General features: G+C 38.3%; 1 protein-coding gene across 1 annotated transcript; it reads right to left on the bottom strand.

Moving 5' to 3' along the window:
* Window positions 1–258: 258 nt before the first annotated feature.
* LOC307265027 (alanine--glyoxylate aminotransferase 2, mitochondrial-like) lies at window positions 259–9,426 on the bottom strand (the record flags this gene model as incomplete). Its single annotated transcript, XM_080046597.1, has 14 exons — window positions 259–360; window positions 1,027–1,125; window positions 3,021–3,170; window positions 3,314–3,402; window positions 3,637–3,769; window positions 4,730–4,822; window positions 5,030–5,130; window positions 5,797–5,890; window positions 6,091–6,184; window positions 6,569–6,663; window positions 6,751–6,874; window positions 7,017–7,207; window positions 8,305–8,393; window positions 9,330–9,426. 14 exons carry the CDS (start codon window positions 9,424–9,426, stop codon window positions 259–261), a joined length of 1,551 nt encoding a protein of 516 aa, XP_079902723.1.
* Between the last annotated feature and the right edge of the window lie 3,747 nt (window positions 9,427–13,173).

Below are 13,173 nucleotides of genomic sequence, written 5' to 3'. Positions count from 1 at the left end.
ACCTGCCTGAAAGATGCGCACCGAAGGCGGAAGTACACCTGAGTTTGTTTCAACCGAACTAAACACGGCAGGTGTGAATACACCCTAAGTCTCTAACTCAACATAGTTTAAAAAATAATATTTTTTTTATGTATGTATGCAAAGGCATGGGGTCTTCTTCAGAAAGGTAAAAAATATTAATACTGAGATTCTTAAAATGTTAATTGATGTACCAAAAGTCCAGGTTTGGTCCTCAGGATTGAGCAATCCATCTGACTTTCATCTTCTTTCCATATAGTTGTGGATGGCCTTGTCAAAAACTGCCAGGAAGAAATCTGCGTCTTCCATCGTGATGCACATGGGGGGTTTGACGCGGAAGGTCTTAAGTGGTGAGAAATACAGAAAAACATTTAACCAGGTTAGGTGCCTTATGCCCGTGACATACAGTACTGACTGAAGAGCAGGCACTTCCGATAATTCTGATACAAAAGTTAAGCAGCAGAAATAGCCATATTTACATTATGCAGTGGGAGGTTCTTAGCATGACTTTGGTTACTGCAGTCAAGTGGGGAAGTCACTTCATTTTACTAGATTTAGTTTGGCAATTTTGAAATTGCCCATATAGCCATCTTTATATTTGTAAATTATCAAGATAAGGAGTGAATTATTCTGGCAGGGCATTTAGACTCTTGATGTAATGTTTTATTAGGAAATCCAGTATAATCAACCTGTTGTGTAATCATTGTCAGACTGCCATCGTAAATAGCCACCTTGACACCAAAATTGTCCGAGAGATAAATGATCAGCAGAGAGAGGCAAAATTACATAAGATGGTCTTGCTGGAAGGTTACAACAGCTGACCCCAAAAAAATACAATTTGGTCCCAAAATATTCTTCAGTATATTGTAGTCTAAATGTGCTATTAGAGTGAATCATTGTGTTACACAAATACCAAGAGTGAGCTCTTGTATGCTCAGCAAGCAGCTTCATTTAAAATTCAAGATGAATGTTGTTTCTGACAGAGGGACAGAAGGTGAGTGCTGTTACCTGCCCATAGAGTCCTCCTTTCCCTATCAGCACTCCCATATCCTTGACTTCTTCAAAGATCTCACTTATTGCCTCAGCGGGCAGCGGGTCCCTGCTGGCCTGTTGATATGATAATACACACAAGAAGTGAGGGGATGAATGCTGCTGGGTTTGTAACAGTAACAATTGAATTTAAAGTCAATAACTACATCAACAATGTCAAACAACTGCTAATATTTCCACTATTAGTCAGCCACTTCCAAAATACCCAGGCTGATTACTGAATAGATGCTGTACAAGGTGGGATTTTCCCCCTTAATCTATAAATCTAATTTCAACATAACCTTTTAAAAACTTTTATCTTAAAAGAATATAGTGTTTTGTATAATAATTAGAAATTTGAATTATGGAGCACCGCAGGGCTCTGTTCTTGGTCATCTGCTTTTCTCTTTATACATTTCCCCTCTTGGGCAAATTATACGCAGTTGTACAAGTTATTTCCAATGCCATGCTGAATCTGCTATATGCATGTAAAGGCAAATGACTATGCTGAAAAGTTTTAATTTAGAGCCCTGTTTGTCTGCTTTGAAATCCTAAATTCTGATAAAACTGAAATGCTGGCAATTGGCACTGCTCAACATTGATGCCACTTTGATCAACAACAGCTGCGTTATCTCTCTGTAAGTTTAAAGGCAAGAATCTTGGTGTAACCTTTGATCCTTTAATCTATTTTTATCAGCACAAGGAATCACTGAGATTGCTTTCTCTTGTCAGATCAGACTTTAAGGTGCTTCTTATGACTCACCCTTCATACTTCATAATCCTTATATACCATTTGTGCACTATGCTCTCAGGATCCAGGGATATTGTATGTCCCAAGAGGTAAAAATAAATCAGCAGACTGCAGGGCCTTCTCATATCCTGCCTCTTTCCTCTGGAATAACCTGCTTGTTGACATTAAGCTCACTCAGTTGAGGCCTTTAAATCTACAACTCATGTTTTAACCTTAATAAACCTCACTCTTTGCACCTGCTACCATTTTCCTTTGAAAGAGTTGGTCTCATTATCAATGCATCTATTAACCTGAGTACTTTTAATCCATGTTTTTCCTGCGTAGGTATCAAAAACAAAAACAAATTGTTCTGATATCCAAGCAAAATCGAGGAAAATCCAATTACCTTAATTGCTTGCACAACACAAACGAAAAAAAATTATGCAATGTAGCCAAGTCCTAGAAGACATGCTGACATATGCCAGACACAAGAAGACGGCAACAACACTGACACAGCAGGATATTTGGAAAACAGCAATGCAGTTAACTAAAAAAATTACAGACTTTATTTAAAATAGTAAACAAAACTGAACCCAAAAGCTTCTTGTTTTGTCTCTCCCTGTCTTTCTCCAGCCACATTTACCTGTCTCCCTCCAGCCTAATTTTGCACTGCCAAATATCAACCATCCACTGGGTGCCCTCATACTTTCCATCCTTTCTGCATCACATGACTATGTGCTGCGCATCTCCACACCTGTCCCCACTTTTTCCTTATCAGCTCCCCAATTTCCTGGACTCACACTACATAAACTGGGAGTTTTTTCCTCCCCATCATCTTTGTTTCCTGTGTACATGCTTGTGAACCTGTCTGCCTACCTGGCCATCTGTGCCAGCCACTAAGACACTGTTCTCTATAAATCATTGAGTTAAACCTGTCTGCTTGTTTGAGTTGAATCCTGGACTTCAGTGTAATAAAACGTGATTTACTCTCAGGCAATGGGCTCCTTTTTTCGGTACATTATCTGCTTTTATCAACAGAATAAAAACATGTCAGAACTTAAGGCAACAGTATGCACACTACAGCTGGGATTGTTTTGTTTACAATTACAGATGGTCACAGCGGCTCAGACTAATGGTTAACTGGGGCATTGCTGCACCATGCCCCAGGGGGGACAGCTCATACACACACGTTGTCCAAGCATGTGAGGGGAGGTGAGTGTCACTTCTGTTATAAGCTCAATACCTTGTCTTTGACCATTTCCACACCGATCTGAAGGCCCTTTCCACGGACATCACCGATAATCTCATACTTGTCTCTGAGTTTTGCCAGTTCTGTCATCAGATAGGTGCCCACAACAAGAGTGTTCTGCTGTGTGCCTTCCTCTTTGATAGTCTGTTGAGTAAAAGTACATCAAGACATGTTTGAATTATAATTCAGTGTGCTTCCATAATTAAGAAGTTTTAGCTTTCAAATGTTATTATAGCAGCTGCAATAATAATAAGCTTCACCAATGTACAAAGAAGATGCATTCTTACATCAAGCACCGAAGAAGCAATGGCACAAGCCACAGGATTTCCTCCAAAGGTGTTGAAGTGAACAGCCTTGGCAAATGAAGCAGCAATCTCTGGAAAACACATAAATAAACATGCTCACACCTCCAATCAGTGTAGCATGATTTCTGGTGCTAGCATGGTCTTCAAAATAAAGCAGTATGATTCCTTGGGAGAAACCAGACAGGTGTTAAAATCTGTCACCATGCATCTTGCCAAGACCTTTATAGTATGCACACGCTTTGTAGCTTTACTTATTCTCTTATTAACATAAAAGCAGATTTTTACATCTTGAAGTGTTTTCTCACCTGATGTTGTAACAACAGCTCCCATTGGATATCCATTAGCAATGCCCTTTGCCATTGTAACCATATCAGGAATGACGTCATGACCTTGAAAACCCCAGAAGTGGGTTCCTGTTCGGCCAAAACCAGTCTGGACCTTTTAGGTACAAAAAATATGATTAAGTTTACATTTTGCTAAAAATATGGAAACATGGTAAAAGAAACCAGGGCAGTCTATTTACAATGTGTATTGCGTTGTGTACACCTTTCTATTAGGCATAGCAACGTATTCATAGAACTGTAAGCTCATGTGTATAAGTCATTATCTTTCAAGATAAGTACTTCTGTCAAGATGTTTTAGAAAGCCCACTACTAATTGATCCAATGAAAAGTAAGAGATTTACTTTTCTTTAAGCTGCAGTGATATTTGGCCCAAATCTGATTGAAATAAGCTAAACATTGCCACCCATTTACGAATCAACTCCTCAGGAAATCCAGTGAACCTGACCATAGTAGACTTAACATGTGTCAGAAATATCCACACACAGCACAAACTTTGAAATTAATTAGTCTATTATTTATTTGTGTACTACTTGGCCAGCACCAAATAGCAGACATGTAAAAGTTAGCAACGAGCTGGAACACTTCTTGAGAACACAGCTTAAGATCCAGATATTTCCCTCAAGAGTTGGTAGAAATTAAAACAGAGGTATAATATTGTGAATATTGGACTTACATTCACCAGGCGGCCAAATACACATTTCTAAATGAATAATAATGGTGCTATGAAGCTAATGGATGCAAAATAGAGGAACTGTTTGCTAACATATTCACCATATCAACTCTGTGGTTTTGATAATGTCAATAATGTGTGCTTGTTTCTGCTAATCCCAATATGCCAAACAAATCAATTCATGCAGGTTTAAAATAACAAAATTATTACAACAATTATTATGATATTGGTATTAATTCACTATTTGACTAGACTGGGTAAAATGTGTTATTTATTCACCATATTCAGTCATATTCACCAAGATAAAAATGTATATATTTTTTAGGATTATTAATGAAAATCCATAACAATATTAAAAAAATATATTTAAAATGTGTGTCAAACCTCATCTGCGATGCAGACACCTCCTCTCTCTCTTACAAGTGTGTACGCCTCCTTGAGGTAGTTTTTAGGGTACTGCACAGCTCCCCCAACTCCCTGCACAAATCAAACACATTCACATCCCTCAGTCCCATCTTTATTATCACAAACACTCAACAAATAAATAATGAATTTGCTTACATTAATGCAAAGTCAAATATGTTGTTTTTGCTGTGACAAGGAAACATATCTAACATGTAAAATAATTTCCATGATTACATTAAGACTACATTTCTTGTTTGACTCCACAACAGAATATATCACCTGAATCGGCTCTCCAAAGAAAGCAGCAATTCGACTTGGGACACTGGTAGCAAATGTCTCTTTGAGCTGTCCAATATATTGTTCATTTGCCATGCAATGACCTGTGGGATGAAACAAGAATTCCTTTATTAAGCTTAGACGTACATTAACATGCGATTACAAATGGGAAACTCCCCAAATAATTCTCATCTTCTCTAGCACTACATGGTTCAGGCAATGAATGATATTTAAAGCATACCAAAATCAGTCACAGTGTGAGTTCTTTAATACTTAAGAACTATATAGCTACAGTAACTTCATCTAACGTACAGCCGCAGAGCTCTCATTGACTCATATTGAGATTATTTTGCAGCATATTGTTTGATTCGTGCAAACACTCATAGGCTAACGTACTGTACTAACCATTTCAAGTAGACTGTCTAGCTGAGAAGCATGTCCTACTATAGGCCTACGGCTAAAAATTCCTGGAAATTGCAAAAGGTCAAACAAGGTAAATGATAAACAGCAAGAGACTTTGAACTTCATACAGGCAGTTCAATACTAAGTTAACTTAATACTTAAAAAAATACAAAAAAAGCACAACCCCCAGCATTTGCCAAATTTGAAATCACTGTGCATGAACACAACACAACACATTCAATGAAAGTAAAGTTAATGTTTTGTAGGAATATTGCATAATGCTTAATCTAATGTAAAACAGTCTAGTTTTTTCCTGTTCATGAGAGCAGTGTGAGTGTGCTGAGCCGTGAGTCCATGTGTTTGTTTACCTTGGGCGCAGCTACATTCTCTGATGGTCTGCACAGGAGAGTCTCTGCAGTGGCTTCCTCCCCACGGACCTCGGAACACATCAGGACACATGGTCTGTTTATTGGAGAAACCTAGTTAGTTTGACATAGCCCTCTGAGACGTTCATCTTATATACAAATACATGCCTGTCCATTTGTGTAACCATATTATATATTCACATTCATTCAAATAAAAATGTATGAATATGTTAGTATTACGTTTTTTATGTGATATGATAGGGTATACGGCATTGCAATACATATATGCATACATACATTTGTGCAGCCTAAACCATTGGCGATGGGGTATTTATATGCTGCATTTGAAGTAAGACCCATAGTCTGAGGGCTGCCACCGTGGTATGACCCTCTGGAGGAAAGAGATCAATCATAAGTTTCTCCATTAAGTTTCAGTTTATTTATGTTTTACACCAATCAAGCTTTCAAGTTAGGCATTTTGGTACATGCTAACTGAAAAAAAGAATGTAAAGACACAAGTTCACAAAGAATATTTTTTCAATATTCCTGAGTCAGAGCTGGAGTCATAAGCCTTGTATATCGTGTTTACTCAAACCGTGCTGCGCCATGAAAGGATCTGTTTTTGTACAAATATAATCTTTAATTAATGGATGAAAAAAGCATTATGTTATTTGTTTCTAAGATTAGGTAAAAACAAAAAATTATTTTGTATTTTCTTACACTTTTTTTTAATTATAAAGTAAATCATTATCATCAGTTTGCAAAAAACTTGAACCTGAAAGTGAGGATGTCAAAGTTGCCTGTGTGAAGTCGAGCCATCAGCATAGCCAGGTCATTGGCTTCTGAGCCGCTGTTGGTCAGATATACCACCTGGACAGGGAAACACAGACGAGCAGACATCTAAAGTTTAGCCTACATACTATCTCCCTCCCCCCCATCCCTAAAAAAAACAGGTACCTTAAGAGGATCTGGGAAGTAGGAGGCTAGTTTCTCACAGTACTCATGGAGAGGAGGATGGACGTAGATGTTTGTTGTATGCCACAGTCTCTTCAGCTGCTGCTCTGCGGCTGCTGTTACCTTTCTGCATTCATAGATGTCAGGAATCAGATACAAGAACACTAATGATTGCATGAAGGATTATTATTACAAACTGCATACCAGAAAGAAAGAAAAAAAAACGCGTCACAACTCTGCAACACAGCAAAGGACAAAAAGGACCTTACGGGTGGCAGTGGCCCACACTGACAGTTGCCACACCAGCAAATAGATCCAGGTATCGCCTCCCGTCCACATCCCAAAGCCACTGCATGTGTCCCTGGTGGATGAACACTGGTTTCTTATAGGAGGTAACCTTCATGATCATGGGGTTGCAGTTTTGTCTACGGATCTCCATCATCCGCTCTTTGGACATACCCTGAATAGACATACATACAGAAGGGAAAAGTATTAGTAGTATACTAATAAAAGTTTTCTCTAGAAAGGGCTTTTCAAAGAGCAACGCTGTGTATACTCACCGGCCACTTTATTAGGTACACCTGTTCAATTGCTTGTAAAAACAAATAGCTAATAAGCCAATCACATGGCAGCAACTCAATGCATTTAGGCATGTAGAAGTGGTCAAGACAACGTGCTAAAGTTCAAACCGAGCATGAGAATGGGGAAGAAATGGGGTTTAAATTACTTTGAACATGGCATGGTTGATGGTGCACGGCAGGATGGATCCATACTTTCATGTTGTGTATGCCAAATTCTGACCCTACCATCTGAAATACGCAAATGAAATCGAGAATCAGACCAGGCAAGATTTTTCCAATCTTATATTGACCAATTTTGGTGAGCCTGTGCGAATTGTAGCCTTAATTTCCTGTTTTTAGCTGACAGGAGTGACACCCTGTGGGGTCTTCTGCTGCTGTAGCCCATCTGCTTCAAGGTTGGTCGTGTTTTGCATTCAGAGATGGTATTCTGCATACACTGGTTGTAACGAGTGGTTGTTTGAGTTACTGTTGCCTTTCTATTATCTCGAACCAGTATGCCCATCCTGCACTGACCTCTGACATAAACAAGGCACTTTCGTCCACACAACTGCGGCTCACTGGATATTTTTTCTTTTTTTGGCCATTCTCTGTAAACCCTAGAGATGGTTTAGAGTGAAAATCCCAGTAGATCAGCAGTTTCTGAAATACTCAGACCTGACTGTCTGGCACCATCAACCATGCCACTTTCAAAGTCACTTAAACCCCCTTTCTTCCCCATTCTGATGCTCGGTTTGAACTGTCCAGGTCTACATGCCTAAATGCATTGGGTTGCTGCCAGGCTGATTGATCCGCTGTAACTTGTAAAGTGTCTGGTGAGTGTATATTCATCAGTGCAAACGTAATCTGTGGGTGTGTATGTGAAAATGACATGGTAAATGAGATGTGTGTATGTACCAGTATAATGATATCTATATGTTGTCAATCATTACCGAGGTGATTACAGAGTACAGAATGCCGGAGAACATTGCTCTTATACCTTATATATTTCTGCAGTGAAATTGCACGGGGGCATCTCTGGGAGGTCTGCAGGAGGATGTTTGAAGGCCGATTTCTGACATACTGCAACTGTGAATTGTAAAATAATTGCACCTCAGGTTTAGACTGTGAGATAAAAGGACACCGTTATTCTCCATGAGTTGACTGTGTTACTTAGCTGAGGCTGATCAAAGCTTCACTATGACATTTCTGTGATATTTATTGTTAGTAATTGTGTGTCTGCAAAAGTGACATTTTACCCAGAGGTCATACAACTCTCACCTTTCCTTCTATGTCCTTGTTATCTATAGAAGACACACCTTAGATCTAGACAGGGACCTTCTCGGATCAGGTGCCTGGCACCCTTTTAACTTGTATTTTTTTCATTAAATCACCCCTGGATGTAGCTTATATTTGGATATGAGTTTTGTGTTTTTAATGGTTTTCATAAAACTCATAATGTGTAGGGGGTTCCTGTAAAAACTAAAATGAGACTCTAACCACAGTAAGTTAACCTTAAGACCACACATTCGCAACAAAGGATAAAGTCTTCCTGACAACCCTTGTTGTTAATAGGCTTGCACTGTGGCAACTATTCATTAAAACATATAGGCTATAACATGTGGACAGAGATTATGTGAAGTTCTACAGTAGGCCTATGTGCTTCTCTATTCTCTCTTCCTATGCAGCATAATTGAAACTTACTGATTTTTAACATTGACATAAACTTGATAGAGATGCATATATTTTAGGTCACCCTATCAAATATAGCCTACCTAATATAGCCTACCTATAGCCTATATAGGCCTATACATATTTTTTTTACAGAGCTGTATTGTTGCATTGCACTTTGAGCTGCATCTATAAAAGATGCAAGGCCTAGGCCTATACGAAAAAAGTTGTAGGCTATAACAATGACTTTTTCCTTCTTATGACAAACAATAAGTTCCGGTTGTGTGTGCAACACTAACAGACCGTAACTAACTACCTTAGTGCTGAATTATGTCCGTTTCTATGGAAACTCACCACTTGCCAAGTGGAATTTGGCCGAACTGGACCGAGAGCAGGTCCGTCCAGATAAAACTGCACAGCGGCCACCTAGACTGGATACAACTTTATACATGTTGAGCAGGAGCAGAGGACACGCAGCTCTTCAACTATCTACATGCGACGCTCAGCAGCAGCAGCATTCAAGCTTTTCTTCTGTTAAAAGTCTCATGAACGTGCGGTGGGCACCCGCTTTCCATGAATTGACACCTCTGCAACGTCACAGGATGCGTGCGCAAGTCGTCTACACAAGTCGCGTTTGTAACAGATTTGTAAACAAAGTGTCACGTCGATAAGGACCTCATAAGGATTATTATATCAGCTAATGGGAAACTGATAATTCATAATGGATGAATGACTAAGGGAGAAAGGGTGAGATTAAATAGGCAAAGTTATGTATTTAACTTTATTGTAGCCTACTTCATGTTTTTAGTTGCTTGGTCCATCAACTTTTTGCTGTCAATCTCTGTGCTGTCTACCAACCCTTAACGGATTCAAGGCCTGCAAAATGCAGATTGTTCATCCCGTGTCCACGAAAATGTAGGCCTACAATAATTTGTACATTAAAAATGTACACTTTTTTTTGGTTCAAAATAAAGTGTAGCTAGTTAGGTTCTTGGCCTCCGAAGGCACACACAGGCACAGGCATTTTGTGAGAAAATATGGGTGGACCTCTCAAAAATTGCAACAGAAACCATTTCAACTGGTTTTGACTCATGAATATGTAATTAATAACATACTAAAAGTCTTAAGGAATCCAAGTGGTGGAAAGTTATTTTCTAAGGGGTTTCTTAACCATACCTTTATGTCAATTTTCGGCTTCCCAAAGTACTGTTTAATGGTAGAGGGGATATGTGCAAAATTGTTAACCTTTTCAGAAAAGCTTGAAACTTGGTACACTTATACAGTTTGGGGCTCTGAACATTTTCAGATATTAAGCCATTGCAAAATGTAATCATGGTTGCCATGGAGACCATTTTACTTTCCGCCATAGCCTAATTATGCATTTTTCATCATAACTCCTGAACCAAACATAATACCACATAACTAGTGATGTCTAACCCTATGTTTTCATGGTCAGGGATTACTATGATACCACATACAACATCAGAAACAGTGAAGGTCAGTAGTTAAGGGTGAATCCAATGTTAATTTTTATTTATTTATACATTCTTTTCTGATATCCACACAAATCGTTCATTACTGTCCAAATCAACCGACAACTTTGTTTAACAAGAGGTATGGTACAATGCATGTGCAAATAAATGATTAACTATGAAGTCATAATATTCATTTGATTTAACTTTCTTGCCATAAATGTATTAAACGTTTTCAAGATAACAATGTCAAGTTATTTTTGGGTAATTTTTGCCTTTATTAGTTAGAGAGAGAGAGATCAGAACCATATGACCCGACAGCAGACCTGGAACTCATATGGAAAACTGCCATCCTGTTTGTCTCACAAAGGCCAGCATGGTCTAGTATGATGCAATTTGCACAGCATGGCAATCACCTGGGGTAAACATCCTTTGTGTTTACCCCATTGGTTGATATGAGACGTAGTGACCCTACATGCATCTACTCCGCATGTAAGTTCCTATGTGAACATGCCCACTGCCACAATTCCACCCCAATCATCAAATTTTATCAACCACTGGTGGAAGGCATTTTCTTATGAAAGCAGCTGAGCCAGAGGTTAGTGACTTGGGGGCTTCCACACTGATATGAGTTGTTGGGGTCCATTGGGCATGTTATGGTTGATGCTGGGAAGAGGAAGTGGTAATGATTTTCTATGCAGCCATTGTACACATTATGACAGGGAAGATGTTTGGATGGGATTTGCATTGAAAGAGTCCTTAATTGTCTGATTCTGCGTGATGCACTTGTTGTAACTCCCCATTAGCTGCAAGGAGATCCAAAATACTATGATGAAGAGATGTCATCAGCAGATGATACCTGCTGGAGATCGTTTATAAAACTCTGGTGTCAATTAAGTTGCTGCAATATATGCAAAGCTGATAGACGATGTCTGCAGAGAAGGTGTGCCATTCTGATGTGATTCTCAGAATAAGATGACTTCTCAAATGCAAAACTGAATCCTTAAAATACATTGGTAGACATATTTTGCAAGTTTCTGAGAATTGGGAACTTCACCTTGAAACAATATCAGAAATGCTTCCTTTCATGGCAGTATCAGGGCATAATCTCTACACAAAATCAGCTCACATCTACAGTATGTGCAGACAGGGCCGCCCATAAGGGGTAGAAAGTGTGAAAGCGTTCTAGGGCCCAGCCACTTTGGAAGCCCATGGTCTTTGGAAGCCAAGAACCTACCTAGATAACCTTTATTTTTAGATATTTATGTCAATATCTATTCAAAGTTGGGTGTTTACACAGAGCCGCGGCTCCGCTTAAGGCCATTTAAAAAGCAGTAGAAAAGCTACTTGTGTCTGGGTGTGGATGTGAAAAGTATTTGGACCCCATGAAAAAACAGGTTGGGTACCTTTTGTAGTTCTTCTACATTCTTATAAACAGGACAGGCTAGTTACTCTGTCATTGTCCTGAGTCTACAAACAGGTTTAAATTCTCTCTCCCCATAACATACATTTTTGTGAAAAAGAATTTCCCTTTGGGGACTATAACTTCTAAAGGCTTGGCCATAAGTCTTCAGGTTGACACGACCAGCCAGGTCTGACCAGTTTTTCAGAAACCTGGCCAATTGACCAACCAGCCGAGTGATACCACAATGAAGCTGACGAGCAGCATCATCCTGTTTTAATCATTGTAACCACCAAGATCCTGCTTTCTGTATTGTTTCTAAAAATTAAAAATTAAAATAGACCTTAAAAAGTTCTTAATGCAAAGAAAGATACAAGGCACAAAGAAGTTGGAAATAACTGAAGGAACAGATTTGTGTTCAAAGATTAAGAACTTTTTTGTAATGATTTCAGTAATTTTGCAGTGATGAGAGCAGAATGAACTAAGCCTAAATGTTGCAACCAAATATAGGCCAACTTTATAGTTTTGAAGGGTAGGTTGGTTTGGTTATTCATGTAGAGAACCGCCTTTTTTTTCTTTTTTGTGTGAAGAATTTGTTGTTGATGTTAATTTTTAAGCGTTATTTATTTAAACAATAACACCAAAATATTTCAAATGATTTATTGTCATGTGCAGAAATACAAAAGAGTGCAATATTTGGTGCAGTCAATTAGTGTAAATGTATCTTATACCAGAAACTAAACTGGGCCCTAGAAAGCTTTCCCATGTTCTACCACTTATGTTTGCAACGACAAAATAACCCAGTTTAATCTTCTCACTTTTATTAGGTCCATGCTTTTGATTGACAAAAAGATCATAGAACATGTCTAATTAATTCTAAACAAATATAAAAATAAAAAGATAAAATTAAAAAAAATTATGTTTAATACTAACTTAATTTAGCATATTTAACCCCCAGTTTACTTTTTGTACTTTCTTCTTAAGATTTAATTTATGATAACTGGAAGAGAATTTCCCTTTTTGCATGTATTTTGAGTTTGTTTCTGCTTTTCTTCTGTTAAAAAAAACAGTGACTAAGTAAATCAGTTTGCATGTTTTTTGCCTGATCACTGATAATTGCTCACATGTAAAGGTATTGAGCATATACTTATCCGTACTCTAGTAGACACAAATTGGAAAAATAAACATCCCATTACTGTGTATTGTAACTTTATTATCAGCATGTTTTTATAGCAAGCTTCCAAGAGATATTTGATTGCTGTTTCAAATTGCATTATGTATATGGACTATCTGCTAGTTCATAAGGATAGGCCTACATATACAC

Source organism: Ammodytes marinus (genome assembly GCF_949987685.1).
Source record: "Ammodytes marinus genome assembly, chromosome: 18".
NCBI classification, from domain to species: domain Eukaryota; kingdom Metazoa; phylum Chordata; class Actinopteri; order Uranoscopiformes; family Ammodytidae; genus Ammodytes; species Ammodytes marinus.
This window is presented reverse-complemented; position numbering and strand designations above follow the sequence as displayed.